The following is a 21,409-nucleotide window of genomic DNA, read 5'->3' on the forward strand; positions in this document are numbered from 1 at the left end:
CGGTCCCTGTTGTGACGGGAGGATGGGGTGAGGGCTGAAGTGCGGGAAATGGAGGAGATGCGGGTGAGGGCATCATTGATGACGGCAGAAGGGAAACCACGATTCTTAAAGAAAGAGGACATTTAGGATGTCCTGGAACGGAAAGCCTCATCCTTGGAGCAGATGTGGCGGAGATGGAGGAACTGGGAATAGGGAATAGAATTTTTGCATTTGGCAGGGTGGGAAGAGGTATAATCAAGGTAGTTATGGGAGTCATTGGGTTTATAGAAGATGTCAGTGGACAGTCTATTTCCAGAGATGGAGACCGAGAGATCAAGAAAGGGGAGAGAAGTGTCTGAGATGGACCAAGTGAATTTGAGGGCTGGGTGAAAGTTAGAGGCAAAGTCAATGAAATTGACAAGCTCAGCATGGGTGCAGGAAGCAGCACCAATGTAGTCGTCAATGTATCGAAGGAAAAGTTGGGGAGCAGTACCAGTATAGATTTGGATCATAGTCTGTTCCACATAACCCACGAAGAGGTAGGCATAGCTGGGGCCCATGCGAGTGCCCATAGCTACACCCTTGATCTGGAGAAAGTGGGAAGAGCCGAAAGAGAAGTTATTAAGTGTGAGTACCAGTTCCGCCAACCTGAGGAGTGTGGTGGTGTTGGGGAACTGGTGAGGTCTATTGTCCAGAAAGTAGCGGAGGGCTTTGAGGCCTTCTGGCCCTCTACTCTGTCTCCTCTTCTAGCTGCCTATCACCTCTCATGACTCTGCCTTCTTCTACTACCCATAGTGCTTTCCCCTTACATTCCTCCTTCACCTCTCCTGCCTATCTCCTCCCTGCTTCCCCTCCCCCACCCCTTGATTTTTCCTCTGATTGGTTTTCCACCCTCTCCCCACCTTCTTTATAGGGCCCCTGCCCCCCCTTTAGTCCTGACGAAGGGTTTCGACCTGAAACGTTGACTGCTTCTTTCAATGGATGTTGCCCGACCTGCTGAGTTCATCCAGCTTTTTTGTACAGAAAAGGGAATTCTGTATTGGGTGTTGTGTCGTGAAACAGAATTGATTAGGGATCGTAAGGTAAAGGAATTTTTAGAGGACAGTGATCATTATATGATAGAATTCATCCTGCTGTGTGAGAGGGAGAAGCTGAAGTATCTGGATAAAAGTGGAGTATAGGCAATTACAGAGATGAGGGTAGACCCGGCCGAAGTTGATTGGAAGGGAACATCAGCAGGGTTGACCTCTGAAACACAATGGTTGGAGTTTTTGAGCGCAATTCAGAAGGTGCAAGATAGATGCATTCCAAAAAAGAAGTATTCTAAATGAAGGATGTGGCAACTGTAGCTGACAATTGAAATCAAAGACAGCATAAAAGCAAAAGAGTGGGCTTATAATATTGCAATAGTGAGAAATCGGAGTATTGGAAACCTTTTGGGGAAAAAAAACACAGGAAGCAACTAAAAAAGGGCATAAGGAGAGAAAAGATGAAATATGAAGGTAAACTAGCCAAGAATATAAAAGCTGATACAACTAGTGTTTTTAAAAATAAGAAAAGATGGCGCCAGAGTTATTTGTAGACCCACGTGACTTCATCTTGGGAGCTACTAATGCCAAGAAAGCTTTTGGCACATTGGTCTTATAAATCAATGTATTGAGTACAGGAGTTGGGATGTTATGTTGAAATTTTATAAGATGTTGGTAGGGTTTTAAGGCATTGCTCAGGTTGCAATAGGATTATTGTGAGTAATTTTGGGATCTCCATCTAAGAAAAGATGTTCTTGCATTGAAGTGGGCTCAGAAGAGGTCTACAAGAATTATTCCAGAATGAAAGGGTTAATGTATGAGGAGCGTTTGATTACTCTGGGCTTGTACTCTGTAGTCTAGCAGAACCTCTGGGGATCTTATTGAAACCTGTAGAACTGTGACAGGCCTAGACAGAGTGGATGTGGAGAGAAGGTTTCCTGTTATGGGGAAGTCTAGATCTAAAAGGTACAGACTCAACATAGAGGACGTCCATTTAGAGCAGAGATAAGATGGAATTTCTTTAGCTAGAGGGTGGTGAATCTGTGGAATTCATTGCCACAGATGGCTGTGGAGGCCAAGTGATTGGGTATGTTTAAAGCAGAAGTTGACAGGTTCTTGCTGTGTTGGGATGTCATATGTTACATGGAAAGGGCAGGAGAAAGGGGTTGAGAGGGACAATAAATCAGCCATGATGGAATGGCAGGGAAGATTCGATGGGCCAAATGTTTAAATGTTACAATGTCATAGTCGGGGAGCTACCACCAGAGTCACAGCTGATTAAAGTGATCTGTTCTGAGTTACTACCCTGTACTTACTGATGATTTTTGTAATTTTTTAAAGGATTTTAAAGATGGAAGAATTGTGAATGCTTAACTCAAATGGAATATCATATCAGGTCTGTGGCCCCACTCAGCTGCCCAACACCTGACTATCATCGGCCTGTGAACGTGGAGGGAGAGACGCTGGTTTGTTTCACTTCAGACCCCAGGCAGTGAGGGCTGTTGCAGGCACCGACCGTGACACAGCTGGGGAGAAGACACGCTGTCTACAGTGGGGAGGGGAGAAACCACTTGTGTGAGGACAGGAACCAAGTTGCAGGGAAGCCGAGTAACTTCTTCCAGCCCGTGAAGGAGTGGGCAGTGATCACTCCAGTCCAGATTGGGAAAGGAACAGCCACTGCACCGAGAGACCGTGTGTGACACGTTGGGGGAGGTGAGCTCACCTGATCTGTGGCTGGGAACTTGTTCACCACATCCTTATTTTTGTACCAATGAAACATTCATTCTTTTGATTGAGGAAGTATTTTAAATGATCCATTTCCCCTGAGAATATATATATCTTTCCACCTGTTTCCATTTAAGGAAAGTAATTCATTTGCTCATCTTTTTACTGACTGATCACTGAGGTCCTGAGGAAACATTGTCCTGCTGCTTTGAAGGGTCTCACTAGGTCATAAGCCCTGATGAAACCCAGGCAAATTTGCACCTGGTTCACCTCTTCTGCGAGAGGGAAAGGAATCACTCGCTCATCCCACTTGGTGACACACCATTGACTTCATACCAGGGTGAGTCCATTCTCCTACTCTGATTGTGGGGAGGGGTTCATTCGGTCATCCAACCTCCTGACACATTGGATCGCAGTAAGGACATTAAGTGACCTGGTGACGTGATGAGCGGCCAACAAATACCTGCCAGGGAGAGGCAATCCACCTGCTCTCACTGCGGGAAGGCTTTCACAAATTCCTTGAGCCTGCAGGAGCACCAGCGAGTGCACATCGGGGAGAAGCCTATCACTTGCTCTGATTACGGGAAAGGGTTAACTCAGTCATCCAGGCTTCTGACACACCAACAAATTCATAATGGAGAGAGGCCGTTCACCTGTTCCAAGTGTGGGAAGGGGTTTACTCGGTCATTCAGGTTCCTAGCTCATCAACGAATTCACACTGGGGAGAGGCCATTCACCTGTTCTGAGTGCGGCAAAGGGTTCACTATGTCATCTATCCTTGCTAGTCACCAACGAATTCACACTGGGGACAGGCCATTCAGCTGCTCCCAATGTGGGTTGAAGTTTACTCGGTCGTCTAGCCTTTTGACGCATCAGCGAATTCATACCGGTGAGAGGCCCTTCAACTGCTCCACGTGCGGGAAGGGGTTCACTCGGTCTTATGAGCTTCTGAGGCACCAACGAATTCACACCAGGGAGTGGCCATTCACCTGCTCCGAGTGCGGGAAAGGGTTGACTCGGTTGTCCGAGCTTCGGACACACCAACGAATTCACACCGGGGAGAGGCCATTCATCTGCTCCGAGTGCGGGAAGGGGTTTGCGAGGTCATCTGTCCTTCTGCTGCATCAACGAATTCACACCGGGGAGAGGCCGTTCACCTGCTCCGAATGTGGAAAAGGGTTTGCAAGGTCATCTGTCCTTTTGATGCATCAACGTATTCACACCGGGGAGAGACCGTTCATCTGCTCTGAATGTGGGAAAGGATTCACTCGGTCATCTGACCTTCTGCTTCATCAGCAAGTTCACACCGGGGAGAGGCCGTTCACCTGCTCCGTATGCGGGAAGGGATTTACTCGGTCATCTCTCCTACTGAGGCACCAACGCATTCACACCGGGGAGAGGCCGTTCACCTGCCCTGAATGTGGGAAGAACTTTGCACGGTCATCTCACCTCTGCAGACATCGCCGAACGCATACTAAAGGAAAAGTTTAAATGTGTGGTTCGTGTGTAGGAATTTAAGTTATGAAGCTGCTGACACAGCAGTGAGTTCACAAGCGACTGCAAGAACTGATTCTGTATTTATTGCTGCTGTTGATCACATCCAGGTTTGGACCCTGGTCATTGGACACATTTGGGTTGTTTCCCCTGGAACTGCAGGTACATTTGTATTCTGCATCAATTATAAATAAATATGTTCTGTGTGAATGAACTGGGATTGAGGAGGATGTGAAGAGACTTTGAGGGGTTGCAGACAACCTGAAGGGACGGTAAAGAACACAGCGGATGGAGTCGTGTGGGAAAATGGGAAGACATGAACTTCATTGGGGAAATTCCCAATGTTAAAGAGATCATAGGATGTCAGACAGGAAGAAAATGGCGTGCAGTCACTATTAGTCATGACCTTGCTGACTGTTGGGGCAGGTGGGAGGGGCAGAATGGCCTTTACCTATGTTAGGATGGTCACACAAATCAGGGAGCACAACCACTGAGGTTTCAGCAGCATTAGTGAAGGGAGAAGCTGTGAGTCGTTGGTCTGGTCTCGTGACGCAGGGTCTTGACGAAAAACATCAACTTGTCCCATCTTCCTACAAAGATGCTGCTCGACCCGCTGAGCTCTATCAGCATCCTGATTTGTATTTCCAGCATTCAGCACGTGGTTCACCTGGGAAAGTGGGCCAAGGGCTGTACGTGAAACTTAAACCAAGTGCAAAGTGTTGTATTTTAGGAAGTTAAACCAGGGCAGGACTTGCATGGTGAATGCAGTGTTTTGGGGAGCATTGGAGAAGAGAGAGACCTCTGTGTACGGAGTTCCTTGAAAGTGGTATCGTGGTTAGACGGATGTTGAAGGTGTTTGGCACCCTTACCCTCATCGGTCAGGGGATTGAGTGCAAGAGTCAGCACCTGGCTTGCAGCTGGAATTTATGTACAGTTCTGGTCACTAACAATAGGAAGGACGCTACTGAGAAGTGAAAGGTGCAGAATAGATTCACAAGGATGATACCAGGACTGGAAGGTTTCCGTTATAAGGATAGACTGGATAGAACAGAGAACCCTACAGCACAGTGTCGGCCTGTGATAGTTGCTTCAGCCCCACACACATAAAACTGCAGGTTGGGAAGTACACCGAAGGCTATTTTGTCCTTTCGAAAGTTATAATGTTTACGTAAGTAAACAATCAAAGGTATCGTGCCCCACATTTGGCAGTTGCAGCGATGCAGTGGACCTTTAACATCAAACACGCTAAATGTATCTGTGTTTACTGTTTCGCTAAAATTGACTTTGTCACAATGTGGCTGAGTTGTTCCTTCATCAGCACTGTGTGTTCTAGAGTTCAAAAGCAAGCCTGTCCATTAATCTCTGCTAGACATGAACACCAGCAAAGACTTGACAACATTGTAGATTTAACTTCAAGGTATGTTACGTAGGACTAGATGTTAATACAACAAGTGTATGGGACATTGGAAAAAAAGTTGAATTTCCCCATGGGGATGAATAAAGTATCTATCTATCTATCTATCTATATCCCTTCTTTGACTACTGAGACATGCTGCCCAGACTCAGCGGGGTGGCCAAGTGAGTGGTGGCATCTTCTGGGTTATCAAGTGGGCGCCCTCTTTCCTCAGTGTTTCACTGATAGGCCCACGACACCTCCAGAGGGTTCAGCAGTGAATCCCGGTGTCCCGGGCTCACCCCCTAGATGCCATTCACTCACTTAGGGTCCAGATGGGAAGAACACCGAAGGCTATTTTGTCCATTCGAATGTTATAATGTTTACGTAAGTAAACAATCAAAGGTATCGTGCCCCACATTTGTCAGTTGCAGCGATGACCCTCTGAATCTTGTTAATGGGTCTTACTGGGTATGTAGCTGTCAGTCCAGTCGCTGGCTGCAAGAAATACTCTTTCAAAATGGGCTATTTTGCCTAAACTGAGTGCACGGTTGTTATCTTGCCTACTAAGTATCATAGATGTACCACCTGCCTACTCTCTCTACATCGTACTGTAAGGAGATGCCATCAAAGGAGCATGATGAAGACTGAGTGCTTCTGGACTGTAGTCTTCCTGTTCTGGGGACCTACTAGACTGGTTACCTACCGGCTTGTGAAAGCATTAACATGGCTTCAGCACTGCTGGAGAAACTGGCTACAAGCATAGTCTAAGCATTACGTAACACAATCCAGGCCATTAATAACGTTACTGCTGAAATGCTGACAATTCACACTGTGGTCGTGCAGAATCAACTAGCACTAGAGTTTCTGTTGTCTGAGAGAGGTGGTACTTGTGCCATTATTAACTATGAGTGTGGTACATCCCTGTCATCGACATCCAACTGTCCCTTCTGAAACTCTAATGGAGGTTCAGACACTACACTACTGAGATTCGTAAGATTCAGGTGGTTGTCTGCAGAACAAAAAGAAGTGTGGAAATTGTGGTAAGGCAAGGGTTGAAGAGAACACCCAGTCAAAATATCCTGGGTGCTGTTGTAGTCAAGCTAGACCTTTGTGAAGTGAGATCGTCAGAGCCAACCTAGAGTCAAGATCTGTGAGAATGACTATGGCAGTGTGAAGCACACAAGAAGAACATCTTGTTGAGTGCAGTCAAGTTGTCAGCTCATAGTGACCCTATGGATAGTGTAGATGACCAGAGGGTTTTCGCGGCAAGATACGGAAGTTGATTGCCAGGAATTCCTTCTGCGCAGATACTGCTGCTGCCCTGGTCGGGACCCCGCTGGATTTGAACTGGGGTCCATCAGTCTCGAAGTCTTGTGCTGGTAGATTCCCTTTACCAGTCAAGATAGAAATAATGAACAGGTATGAAATACATTCAGCAGCTAAGGGACAATTGCTTTACCAACTTCAAAGTGTTATCTGTTGTCAGCTTGTAGTTTCTGTTGACTTTTAATATCTGTACTGTGAATGGCGATTGATCTTGAAAGAAGGAATTCAAACATACACAAACTACCAAGTGGTTAATATCTGATAAGTATAAAGTATATAAGTATACTGATAAGTATAAAAGTAACAGTTTTCTGTCCTAGCTTGAGAATAGTGCGGTCACGGGCCTTTCCCCGGTGTGACTGTGCCGATGAATTTCCAGATGGGATGGTACAAGAATGCCCTGCTGCATTCACCTAATTTCTGTTGTTTCTCATGTTCAACAACTAGGATCTCAAGAAGGCAGCGTCCATCATTAAGGACCCTCATCAAGGAGGACATGCACCCTCCTCGTTACTACTATGATGGAGGAGGTACATGAAGAACCATGTTCAGCATTTTGAGAACAGCTTCTTCCCCCCCCCCAGTTGTTAGATTTCTGAATGGTCCATAAACACTACATTATTATCACACACATGTACCTGCTCTGGATCTGTTGTTCTCTGACCAATGACTAGACAGCAACTGTCTGTTTCCAATTCGAATCTCACATCCTTGGAATACACGGCTATCCACTCCGTTCACATTAATTCCAAACTCGCCATCAAGCACACAGAGAAGGGGATGTTGTTCTAGTCTGGTAGACTGACAATTTGCTGAGGCCAAGGAGAAAATTTCCAACTCCTCCTCTTACTTGTTGCCTGAAAAGGATCCCATCAGGCCATTCCTTTCTCCACCATCACCAACCTCAACACCTCTGAAGATCTCCTATCCACTGCCACCAACCTAAAAGTACTCTTACCCTCACTCGGTTCATTTCTATCTCCTACGCAACCGAAATCTCCCAAGTTGCTTCTGCCCATTCCTGCCCCAGTTAACCTGTGTCCGCATGCCTCAAAAATGAATCACGTTTTCCACTGTACTGCTGCTGTGAAACAACAAATTTTACCTCGTATCAGGCAAACCTGATTCTCATTCTGCTCACTTGGGGATGGCTGATTACAACTGTTTTGGTCAGACACTGGAGAAAGTAGATTGGAATCAACTGAGGGTAAATCCGTACCTGACGTGTATATCTGTTAAGATCCCATTGGTTGGGGTTCAGGACGAACATATGCCTGTGAGGATGAAAGATAAAGATCACAAGGTTCAAGTTATTGTCAGTTTAGTCAATAAGTAAAAAAGAAGCATATACAAAGTTTAGGAAGCAGAATTAGACAAAGCCCTTGAGAACATCTTCAAAAGGCGATGCCTCAAGAAGGTGGCTTGCATGATTAAGGACTGCCATCACCAAAAGGCATGCCCTTTTACCATTACTTATCATCACAGCCTGGTATGGAAACACCAGTGCCGTTGAATGGAAAACTCTACAAAATGTAGTGGATACATCCCTAACAAGAGAAAATCTGTAGAAAACACACAAAAAATGCTGGAGGAACTCATCAGGCCAGGCAGCTTCGATGGAAAAGAGTACAGTTGATGTTTCCGTTCGAGACCCTTTGGCAGGATAAATCCCTGTAGATCATGGGTAAAGCCCTCCCCACCATTGAGTATATCTGCACAAAAAGTGGTCGCCGAAAATCAGCATCTATCATCAGGGGCCCCACCACCCAGGAAATGCTGTCTTCTTGCTTCTGCCATCAAGATAAAGATACAGGAGCCTTAGGACTCACACCACCAGGTTCAGGAACAGTTAGTACTCCTCAACCATCAAGCTCTTGAACCAGAGGGTATAACTTCACTCAACCTCACTTGCCCCATCATTGAAATGTTCCCCAATCTATTTTTCAAGAGTTCTTCATCTCATGTTCTTGATATTTATTGTTTATTTACTACTTATTATTATTTCTTTCTTTTTGTATTTTCACTGTTTGTGTCATTTGCGTGCTGGTTGATAGCCCAAGTTGGTGTGGTCTTTCATTGCTTCTGTTGTGGGTTTATTCACTATGCCCACAAGAAAATGAATTTCAGGGTTGTATGTGGTGACATATTGTATATGTACTTCTATAATTAATTTACTTTGAACTTTGACTACCATTAGGGAGGAGGTACAGGAGCCTGAAGACACACATCCAATGTTTTTGGAACATCAGATTTCTGAAAGGACAATGCTCCCATGAACACATCATCACCATATTTACTTCCTTTCTGCACTAATATTTAATTTTATGTCTTTATTATTGCAATTTAAGGTATATTTTATGTATTGCAGTATACTGCTGCCATAAACAAGAAATTTCATGGTAATAAACGGAATTCTGATTATGATTATAAAGAAAAAATAAAAGAACTTAGTAAAAAATATTAGCAGGAATATAATGGGTCATGAAATGTCCCTGATAAGTAGAAATAAGGAGAATCCTAAGGTATGTTACATAAACATAAGGAACAAGAGGGTGTCTCAGGAAAGGGTAGGTCCACTGATTGAGAAAGGAATTCATACATGAAGTCCTGATGAAGAGTTTCAGCCTGAAATATCAGTGTTCCTCTCTGTTCTGAATTGCTGAGTTCCTTCAAATTTTGTGTGTGTTAGCCAAAATTCCAGCATCTGCAGAATCTCTTGTGTGTCTTTTGGACAAGACCAGAGGAAGGGGTGAGGCCCCTCTCTGTAATAAGTACTTTGTAATAGAATTTCACAATGAGAAGATTGTGATTGATGGTGAGATGAGAAAAGGGGCAAATTAGAGGGCATGTTGTTAGAAGAAAGGGGAGGTGTTGGGTGCCTTAAAAAAAAAATTAGGATGCATATGTTCCCAGTGCCCAATGTAATCTATCCCAGGATAATGAAGGCAAGCATGGTGAGATCTTTATATCTTATTTAGCCAAGGACAAGAATCCAGAATACTGGAGAATAGTCAAAAGTTGTTTGTACAAAAAAAAGTAACCTGGAAATTATCGACCAATAATCATTACACCAGAGTAGGAAAATTATTAGAAAGCATTCTTGGAAAAAGGATTTACTTGGATTAAATTTATTTGGAAAAGCACGGGCTTATCGAGAAAACAGCGGGACTGTATGTATGGTGGAGGTCCTTTCTCACAAACCTCATTTTCTTGAAGTGACAGATGATTGAGGGAAGGGCAGTTGATATTATACGTCTGGATTTTAGTCAAGTACCTTATGGTAGGCTGGTCCAGAAGATTATGTCACATGGTATCAACGGTGAAATGGCAAACTGAATCCAGATTAATTTGGTCACAGATGACCAGGGGAGGTGGCAGAGTGTTGTATATCTGACTGGAGGTCTGAGTTTAGTTTTGTAAGGTTTGTGCTGGCACCTGTTGTTTCTAATATTTGGATGAAAATGTAGGTGGCCTGGTCAGGTGACAGAAAAACTGGTGGAATTGTAGGTGGTGAGAAAGATTGTCAAAAGGATAAACACAAGAGATTCTGTAGATTAGCATGCTGGAGGAACTCAGCAGATCAGGCAGCATCAATAACAAGGAATAAACAGGTGATGATTTGGCCCTGTTCCCACATTGGGATTGGAAAGGAAGGGGGGAAAAGGGGAAGGTGGAGAGAGGACAAAGCTAGAAGTTGATGCAAAGGCAGGTGAAGGAGAAGGCAAGTGGATGGGGGAGGTCGATGAAGTGAAAAGCTGGAGATGGTGGTGGAAAAGGTAAAGGACTGAAGAAGAAGGAATCTGAAAGGAGAGTGGTCCATGGGAGAAAGGTCAGGAGGGAGGGGCACGAGGAGAGGTGCTAGGCCAGTGAGGAGTGGTAAGAGGTGAGCCAGAGTGCAGAATGGAAAGAGCTGGAAACAAGGGGATAAAAATTACTGGAAGTTAGAGAAATCAGTGCTCATGCCTTCAGGTTAAAGGCTGCCCAGGTGCAATATGAGGTGTTGCTTTTCCAGCCTGAGAGTGGCCTCATTGTGACGGAAGGGGAGGGCATGAACCAACATGTCAAAGTAGGAATTAGAATTGGAACTAAGGTGTTTGAACACTGAAATCTTGCTTGCTGTGGATGGAGAGAAGATGCTCGACACTGCATTGGGAGCACCTGCCCCAAATGACTTGCAAGTGAAGAGTTGCCTCACCTAGACGGACTGTTCAGGGTCTTGAATGAAGGTGAAGGAGGAGGTGAATGGACAGGTGTAACTTTTCTCCCACTTGCAGGGTTAGTGCTAGTTGGGAGGGCTGAATGGAAAAGGGAATCAGGGAGAGAGCCATCCCTGCTGAAAGCAGAAAATGGAGTGGGTGGGGGTGAGGTAAAAATGTGTTTGGTGGTAGGCTTCTGTGGAAGATGGCAGAAGTTGCGGAGAATGATGTACCGGATGCAGATGGTCATGGAGTGGTAGGTAAGGACAAAACAAACTTGTTAAGGCAGCGGAGATATGGGGTGAGGGCAGATGTCCGGGAAGTGGAGGAGATGTGGATGAGGGCAGGATTAATGGTGGAGGAAGGGAAATCCACTCTTTGAAGGATGTTCTGGATCTGATGATGCTGATTAACTAGCTGGAAAGTTCACTGAGATCTCTTTGGCAGTCTGAGCAGGCTTTATTTATACCAGTGCCCTCGAAGAGCACGGTGACCTGCCTCAATGACTATTGCCCAGTTGTACTTACAGCCACAGTGATGAGGAGCTTTTGAGAAGTTGGTGATGAAACATCAGCTGCTGCCTGTGAGGCGACTTGGATCTGCTCCAATTTGCCTACCAGAGCAACAGGTCCACAACCGATGCCATCTCACCAGCTCCTCAGTCACTGGAACTTCTAGACAGCAATATGTCAGGATGCTCCTTATCAACTACAGTTCAGCATTCGATACTATCATCCCCTCAAAACTAATCAATACACTGATGACACCACTGCCATCAAAGGGGTGTGAATCAGCATATAGGAAGGAGATTGAAAATCTGGCTGAGTGGTTAAAATCAGAATCAGGTTTATTATCACCGGCATGTGACATGAAATTTGTTAACTTAGCAGCAGCAATACAATGCAATACATAATCTAACAGAGGGAAAAAATTAATGAATAAACAAGTAAATCAATTACAGATATTGAATAGATTATTTAATAATGTGCAAAAACAGCAATACTGTATATTAAAAAAAAGTGAGGTGATGTCCAAAGCTTCAAAGTCCATTTAGGAATCAGATGACAGAGGTGAAGAAGCTGTTCCTGAATCACTGAGTGTGTGCCTTCAGGCTTCTGTACCTCCTTCCTGCTGGTAACACTAAGAAAACAGCATGCCCTGGGTGCTGAAGGTCTTTAATAATGGACGCTGCCTTTCTGAGACACCGCTCCCTGAAGATGTCCTGGATACTTTGTAGGCTAGTACCCAAGATGGAGCCGACTAGATCTGGCTTTTAATAATCTCTTACTCAATGTCAGCAAGAAGAAGGAGCTGATTATTGATTTAGGAATTGGAAACAAGAGCCAGAAGACAGCGGAGGTTTCAGATCAGAGTTTTCCTACATGAGCTGTCAACCATGGCTGGTGAGTCCCATCTGCCCAAAGCAGCTGGTTTTAAGGCACCAGAAACCCACCTTTGTCCCTTCTCCAGTCAGTGGAAATGATTCCACAGGGGTTGGACTTGGTTATAAGAGGCTATTTGAGGCACATGCCATTGGGGGTATTTAATAGGTAGTGGGAGCTTACCCCATTACCACTCCCTGCTATAACAACCATAAGAAACCATGGGCTTATTGAGTATGACCTCAAGAAAATAAATCTTAGGGTTGTATATGGAAACATATATGTAACCTGACAAATTTACTTTGAACTTTGGAAAGGAAGCCCCAGCCTGGGAACAGACGAGGTTGAGTCAATGGAACTGAGGACATGGAATGGCATTTTTACAGGTGGCAGTTTGAGAAGAAGTATTGTCAAGATTCTTCAAGAATCATTAGGATTATAAAAGATATCAGAAGACAGTTTGTCTCCAGAGATGGAGACAGAGAAATTGATAAAGGGACGAGAGGTGTGAGAAAAGGACCAAGTGAATTTAAGGATGGGGTGGAAGTTAGATGCAAAGCTGTTGAAATTGCTGTGCTCAGTCTGGGTGCATGAAGCCAGCACCAAAGTGTCCACCTCAGTGTTTAAAAAGAAACAACTGGTACCAGAGGCTGATGAATGAGATGTTGGTTTAAACGTACACTGAACTATTTTAACAGAAGCTAGAAAAGAGGTTCCCTCACACTGTCGATTGAGAGAAGATACACACAAAAGATAGGCAATGATGTTAATGAATACATGGAACGCATGCATACCATACTTAAGAAATATTTCAGATTAATCTTCGAAGGGAGGATTCCCATCTTATTAAATGTTATTGTAACTGAGTTGCAACATGGGTCATGAAAAATGCTTGCTGTTACTTGTGTGGGACTAGAATTGTGGGTGTTTTGCAAAACTGTCAGAACTAAAGCATCAGAGTGTTAACCTGCCCCAGTGGGTTTGCGTAAAATGTCATACATATTATTTAGAAAACATTGCATCAGTTGTCCTGTACAATTTGAATGTTATTTAACTTGCAATACTGTTTTATATTTAACTAAAATGGCAGTGACTGGGTTTTAGTTTAATGCTCTGTCTACAGTTTCACTGTGAACTTTAAGTTTTAACATTCTCTGGTCCATGGCATTAATCATGGAGTCATCAGCCAATGAGATGGTTCAGCTCCAGAGCAGACGAAGGATGTGCTGGTTGATCAGTCAGCAGAAATGCTGGTGACAGGACAGTCAGCCTGCACAATAGGATGGCTTTGGATTATCCACTTGTAGAGAAAGGAGACACCTCTGCCATAATTACAAACCGGCTGGGACTTTGTAGCCCTTCATAGCGCTAGGAGGTAGGTGGCTACGATAGTTCACGGGGGGGGGGGGGTCAGATAGGCACTTTGATTTTATGTTTAGTAGTTTTGTGATTTGCTCATCATTTGGTGGGGCATCTGTAGGAATTGTATTAAATCCTGTAATGGGGTTGCCACATTGGAGCTGAATGTACTGTAAAGAGTTAAACTTTATATGTGCAAATATCTTTACGGTGGCCTTGGGTGTATATCACTATCTGCAAAAGCTTGGATCATGACTGTGAGAACCTAAAATTCACATGAACACAGAGCCTGGACTCATGAAGAGTGTTGGCAAGTGAAGACTGGATCGGCGGTTTGAGCCGGTACTAATGTATTGATCCACTTCCTGCAGCATTTTATATCAGTGGAGTGCGTGTGACAGTAGAACGGTCGGGGGCTTAGTGGGGACTGAATGACGGGCTGGGTCACAAACAGTGTAATGGATCGAGTAGAGCAGGAGGTATGCTGCAGTGAGGGGAGGAGTTCACACACATCTTGTTAAATATTTTAATGCTTCCTCTACCTGCCCGAATAAATGAAGTTTTGAAACCGATAAGGGGAATTTGTATCTTCCTGACATAAGATCCACAGCCCTTTCGGTGTAACATTTGCCAGGGGCCCGCACACAACTTAATGCCAGTTTTAAAGTTTGCTCTGTTCTGATAATCACCAGGGCAAACCAGAAACTGCAGAGGTTTATGCACTGCTTGGGGATTGGGACGTTGCCTTCAGATCGACACTAAGGTCAGCAAGAGCCACACTCTCCCATGCCATCAGGAAGGCAAAGTGTGTGTGTGCAGAGAAAATCCAGAGACATGTACATGTGACATCAAGGAAAGCCCCCCCCCTCTCTTCCTGAAAACAGACCCCCTGTCTGGCCACAGCTGAGCCAAGGACAAACCTAGCCAGGTAAACCCACGCTGAGCCGCAGGGCTGGATAACATCACTCACCAAGTGCTGATGGGCTGCATGGCCCATTTAGCAGAGGTTTTAATGGACATCTTTAACATCTTTGAAACAGTTTACTGTCCCTGTAGGGTTCAAGGCAGCCACCATCATTCTCTGCCTAGGAGTGCATTGGTACCTGGCCTAAATGATTTCCATCCAGTGGCACTGACTTCAACAGAAATGAAGTGTTTTCAGCAGCTGGCAATGGATCATATAAAATCCCACCTTCCAGCTTCATTGGACTCTTTCCAGTAAACCTACCAGTCAAACCCATCCACTGATAATACTGTAGCCTCAGCTCTTCTGTCCCACCTTGTAAACAATGCTTCATACGTTAAGATGTTGTTCATTGACTTCATCTCAGCATTTAACACAATCATCCCTCAGAGGGTAGTGGGCAAACTGTCCTTGTTAGAATTCAACACCCCTCTCTGTAATTGGACCTTGGACTTCTTGACGAGAAGACCCCAGTCAGTCTGAGTTCATAGCAACATCTCAAGCATCACACTGAGCACTAATACATATAGATAGAGAGATTTGTGAAATGGTGGAAAAACAATAACCTGTCTCAACGTGGACAAGACAAAAGAGATGATTGTGGACTCTGGAAGGCACAGGTTGACCAGTCTCCATTGTATATCAATGGCTCTCCAATGGAGCACAATGTTCCTCAGTGTGAAAAAACAGACGATCTAACCTGGACCTACAACACCCCCTCAGTAGTTAAGAAGGCACAGCAGGGTCTACAATTTCAGAGGAGATTGAAGCCACTTTTCTAGAAATTTCTTCCAGAGCACATCAAGACTGCCTTTGTGTGGTGTGGAAGCTGCGATGCATCGAACCGCAGGACCCTACAGAGGACAGTAAGAGCCACCGAGAGGATCCTCCCTCCTATTTCTGACGTCTACCGGGTGCATTGTAGATGAAGGGTCCAAAGCATTGTTGAAGATCCCTACCACCCATCCCAGACCCTCTTTGACAGACGACCGTCAGGAAGGAGGTACATAAGCATGAGGATTAGGACTGCCAGACTGGGTAACAGCTTCTTCCCGCAGACTGTAAGAATAATGCATACCCTGCCACCACTGAGTTCTCATTACTGGGACAGTGAGCTGTTTACTGCATGCATTAGTAAAAGTAGTTTACAGTACTAATCTATCTAATATTTTGGTGTATCTGCTATGTGTGATGTATATTGTGTGGGTCCACTATGGTGTGGAGAAGTGTTGTCTGTATATACGCGCTGATTACAGTCAGTTGACAATAAAGTTGAACTTGATATATATTGATATGGAGAGATAAATATTGCAAGAGATTAGATATATACAGCAGAGAGATAAAGGTACATATCTTTAGCAGGTAGATAAAGAGAGAGAGATCTTTAAGTAATGCAAATATTTCTCTGTTCAATGCAACTTTGCAGTAGGTAGATTGCCCAGGGGCCCAGACCCCCAGAGCCTGACGTCAGACGTGACGCCACCAATAGCGGAGTTGGGCGGCGGTTTGGAGCCAAGTGCTGGGCCGCAGGTTTAATCAACACCGAGGAGCGGAGCGGAGCGGTTCCCGGCCGGGGAAAGAGGCGTCGCGGTGAGGATAAACCCTCCCCAGCCCCGTCCCTTACCAACCTCCCCGAGCTGCCGCCGGCAGCGCTTGTGTATCGGTGGTGTAGAGCGCCCGTGTAATTGTGGCCATTGATCCCACGGCGCCCGGTGCGCCGGCAGAGGATTTGGGAGCCGGCGGGGCGCTTCCAGACCCTGCCGAGCTCTCCACACCCAGGTGTGGGCATGCAGCGGAACTCAGACCGGATAAGTAGGAACTGAGTTACACTCTAGTATATAAACAAATATATTCTGATTACGCTGCTGCTTCTAACAGATGATGCGAGTACAATTGCCTTTTTAACTTTGGTAGATAAATTGACCACTGTAAATTAACCGAGCGTGTAGTAGGGAATTAGTATGACTGTGTGGAGAATAAAACAACAAATTTTGATTTAGTGTTTATAATTGGCGTGTATTTGGTTAAAGGGGCCTTTTTCTGTGTTGTGTCACCATAACGGCAGCATAGATTTAGGATATGAAAATGACGATATTGTGGTATGTTTGTTGGTGTGAGGAGAAAAGGGCGGATATAGTGTGTTTGCACTCTCAGAAGGACTGTGTAAGGTGCCACTCAAAGCTATAAAGCACGATCAGGGCGGAACGGTTTTGTATCATTTAGTGTAAGGTTACTACTGCGCCAGTGACCAGAGTTCAATTCCCGCCGCTGTCTGTAAGGAGTTTGTGTTCTCCCTGTGACCGTGTGGGTTTCCTCCCGGTTCAGTTTAGTAAATTAATTGGTGACGAGTGTAATTGAGCCGGAAGGGCCTGTTACTGTGCTGTACCTCCTAAAAAAACTGGAAGACCAAGGGGTTGGTGACTGCTGTCAATTGAGAAATGTTTAATAGAAATATATCAAAAGATCAGGAATAAACTGGTTATATCTCAGTTAGGAAGCTTTATGGATCAATGCAAGGGTCCCAGCTGTTCACAAGCCATGGCCACTGATTTGGGCCCAGTATCTTGTATCCATATTCACTGATGATGTTGAACTGGGTGATTGTGTGTGTTGGAACAACGATACAGGATGTTATCAAGTGGAGAAATGAGATGTGCCTGGTGTTATGCCGCCGGCCCCCTCCTTTGTGAGAATCTCAAGAACCCTAGCCAAGAGGGGGGTCAGCTGACCCAAAAGCGGAAGGGACGTGCTGAATAGACACAGGAAAATGGGAGAGAGAGAGAGGGGCCACGTTCTCCCAAGAAGCAGAATAAAGGTGACCTTGACTATTGTCTCATGGAGACCACGTGAAAAGCCCTCGGGCAAAGTGGGCTGGTTGAGAGAGAGATCGCATCACCTGCAACCTGATTGACACCTGCGATCCCGTGAAGAAGTATAAAGGAGGGTCTGGGGGGGGGGGGACCCTCAGACGCACCCAGGAGACGAAGGAAGCACGATACCGATTCCCGTGGGAGCGGGACGCCATGTTGAAGGAAGCCACGTGCGTTAGATTCCAACTTTTGAATCTGTGGCTAGAACCAACGAAAGACTGCTTTTAGCTAACAACGGGGAAGTCTGCTCCCCTGATTCCAAGGATTTGCTCTGCCAAGACGACGGGCAAGTGTTTATCTTTTCCAAATCATCTTTTTCTCTCTCCAACTTGAAAACCCCAGCGGTTCCCAAAAGGGAAAAGCCTGCAAACTTCTGAGTGACTCTTTATATTTCAATTGGACTCTGTATTACCCCTAGACAACTATAGAGCTTATTTCTGATTGATTATGGTTACACTGGTGTTTTAGATTGAGTTTGACGATGTATATGATCTGAATGTTTTGTATTAACCATACGTTTGTGCCCTTTTCGAATAAAACGTTTGAAAATAGTAGCATCCGACTCAGCTGATCCATCTATCTTTGCTGGTAAGTTACCTGGTTACGGGGTTACGTAACACTGGTTACTGACTAATTGCGTCAAATCTGGTGATGAGAGTGAAATCTTTGCAAGAGGGTTTTGAAAGTGGAAAAGCTGTTTTGTTGGGTCAGTGCACTCACTATGGAAGTCTGTGAGCAGTTATCACAACTGGGGCTTTCCTTGGTTGAAGTGGATGACCGTGAGTTTTGTGCCTTGTAATGCTCTTCTATCTCCACGATGTGTTGCTGACTCTCCTTTCTGGTCCTTGGATCTCACTGTTTATCTCATCTGCCCAGTCTGCTGGAGTTGAATTTGCATGCGAGGGCAGGCATGCTTGTATCTCACAGATGAGAGAGAGTGTCAGGTGGGGACCAAAGGTGAGTCAAAGTGGACACATCAAGATCCCCCAGGGTGAGAATAGGACAAATGAAATATCACATGGAGACGTCTATGACTCTGGCTCTAAGTGAGCGCATCCAATTCAGTGAAATAAACAGAGCAGTGGATTAGTTTGTAAATGACTACAGGTTCAGAATTGTGGGTGTTGAGAGAGATCTGGGAGCCTTGCACCAGTCACTGAAAGTGAAAGTGCTGGTACAACCAGCAATTAAGCTGATGGAAGGTATTGAGAAGGAATTTAAAGAGATGCTGCAGTTACACTCGGTGGCCATTTTATTGGCCTTTTCCTGTACCGGATAAACTGAGCACTGAGTCTACAGTCACCATCTCCTGCTGCTGTGGCCCATCGTTTTCAAGGTTTGATGTGTCCATGTTCAGGGATACACTTCTGCACACTACTGTTGTACCAGGTGGTTACTTGAGTTGGTGTCTCATTCCTGTCGGCTTGAACCAGTCTGACCTCTCTCCTCCCACCCCTCCCATTAACAAGGTGTTTCTACCCACAGGACTGCTGCACAATAAATATTTGTTTGTTTTTCGCACCCTTCTCTGTAAACACTCAATCCTGCTGTGCATGAAAATCCCAGGAGATCAAGAGTTTCTGATAAACCTCCCTGCCAAGCACAATCATTCCAAAGTCAAAGTCACTTTGGTCTCTTTTCTTCCCTTTTCTGACCACTGATCTAAACAGCAACTGAACCTCTTGACCATGTCTGCATGCTTTTATGCATTGAGTTGCTGTTGCATCATTGGCTGATTAGATGTTTGCATTAATGAGCAGGTGTACTCATTAATGTAGCCACTCAGTGTTTCTCGACCCTGGTGAGATGGTTTCTGGAATATTGTATATGTGTGTGATCTCCATCCCAGCCTGTGGTAAGATCCACCCCAGACGGCCCTCGAGGTTGAGTCTCTTGAGTACATTTAAGACAAAGATCAATAGATGTTAAGGTACCTGGAATGGGCTGCCAGGGGAAGTGATGGGAAGCAGATACAAATGGAACGTTTAGACAGATGCGTGAAAGGCAGGGAATGGGGACAGATGGATCCTGTGCAAGTAGACGGGATTAGTTTGGATCAACACACGGTCGGCACAGACATGGTGGGCCAAAGGGCCTCTTCATCTGCTGTACTGTTCTGCACTCTATATTGAGGGAACCAAACAAATAGGGTCAGTGCAGGGAAGATGCAGCAAAGGAAGAGATCAGAGGTAAAGGGTACTTTAGCGCTGATCAGACTTGCATAATGTTGAGGAATTTCAGACCATTCCTCCATACAGAACTGTTTCAGTTCATCAATATTTCTAGAATACTTTGCATGAAAAACCCTCTTCAGGTCATGCCACAGCATCTTTAATTGAGTTAAGGTCTGGACTCTGACTTGGCCTTCCCAAAACACTAACTTTCTCCTTTTTGAATCCGTTCTGTTGTTGATTTACTCTTTTGTTTCGGATCAATGTCTTATTACATCATCCAACTTCCATTAAGCTTCAGGTGACAGACCGCTACCCTGACACATTCTCATGTAAAATGACTTGATATAATTTTAAATTCATTTTTCTCTCAACGATTGCAAGCTGTCCAGGCCCTGAGGCAGCAAAGCAGCTCCAAACCATGATGCTTCTTCCACCATGCTTCACAGTTGGAATGAAGTTTTAGTGTTGGTGTTCAATGCCCTTTTCCCTCCAAACGTAGCAGTGTGGATTTCTGTCAAAAAGTTCAACTTTTGTCTCACCTGTCCACAGAGCATTGGCTCAGAAGTGTCATGGAATGTCCAGGTGGTCTTTTGCAAACTTGAGACATGCATGAATGTTTTTTTTTGGAGAGCAGTGGTTTCCTCTGTGATGTCCTCCATGGACGCCATTCTTGTTCAAATTTTTTCTTTCCGTAAACACATGAACAGAGACTTTAGCAAGTTTGGGAGATTTCTGTAGGTTTATTGCTATAACTTTTGGGTTCTTTTTCACCGCTTCAGCATTGCACGGTGTGCTTTCGGTGTGATCTTTGCATGATGCCCACTCCCAGAAAGAGTAGAATTTCCTCTATTTGTAGACAATTTATTTTACTGTGCACTGATGGATATTCAGGTCTGTAGAAATGCTTTTCTTGCCTTTTCCAGTTTCGTGCATCTCTACCAGTCTTCAAAGGTCCTCTGAAAGTTGTTTCGATCGTGGCATGGTGCAAATGCTTTTTGGTGTTAGGTGTTCCAATCAATAAGATGAGATTGAAAGTGTGGTTATAAAAAAGACACACAAAGTCAGGTTACTAACTGAGTCTGCTCTTCTCAAGAAAGATCTTTCTTGAGAAGAGCAGACTCAGTTAGTAACCTAACACCAAAAAGCATTTGTAGAAGGCATTACCCCAGAGGTTCACATACTTTTTTGAACCTTGACTGTGATTGTTTAAATAATGTACTCAATCTTGATGAGAAGTACAATTGTTTGTGTGTTATTAGTTTAGGCAGATTTAGTTTGTCTATTATTATGACTTAGATGAAGATCAAACCACATTTTGAGTAATGCAGTAACTAATGCAACGGGTTCACATACTTTTTCTTGCAACGGTACCAATGATGTGGGTAGGAAGACAGCTAAGGTTCTGCCATGTGAGTTCAGGGAGTTAGGTGCTATGTTAAAGGACAGGACCTCCCGAGTTGTGATCTCAGGACTGCTATCTGTTCTACATGCTTGTGAAGCCAGAAATAGGAAGATC

The 21,409-nt window shown here is 44.7% G+C and overlaps 1 protein-coding gene across 1 annotated transcript in view; it reads left to right on the forward strand.

The window, feature by feature from the left end:
• LOC140716434 (uncharacterized) overlaps positions 1-21,409 on the forward strand; it is a 71,254-nt gene that overhangs the window by 11,868 nt on the left and 37,977 nt on the right. Inside the window, 1 exon segment of the mRNA XM_073029171.1 lies at positions 2,349-4,217. Within this exon segment, the coding sequence (XP_072885272.1) occupies positions 3,177-4,217 (1,041 nt within the window). The 5' untranslated portion in view covers positions 2,349-3,176.

Source organism: Hemitrygon akajei, chromosome 25 (assembly GCF_048418815.1).
Source record: "Hemitrygon akajei chromosome 25, sHemAka1.3, whole genome shotgun sequence".
Lineage (NCBI taxonomy): Eukaryota > Metazoa > Chordata > Chondrichthyes > Myliobatiformes > Dasyatidae > Hemitrygon > Hemitrygon akajei.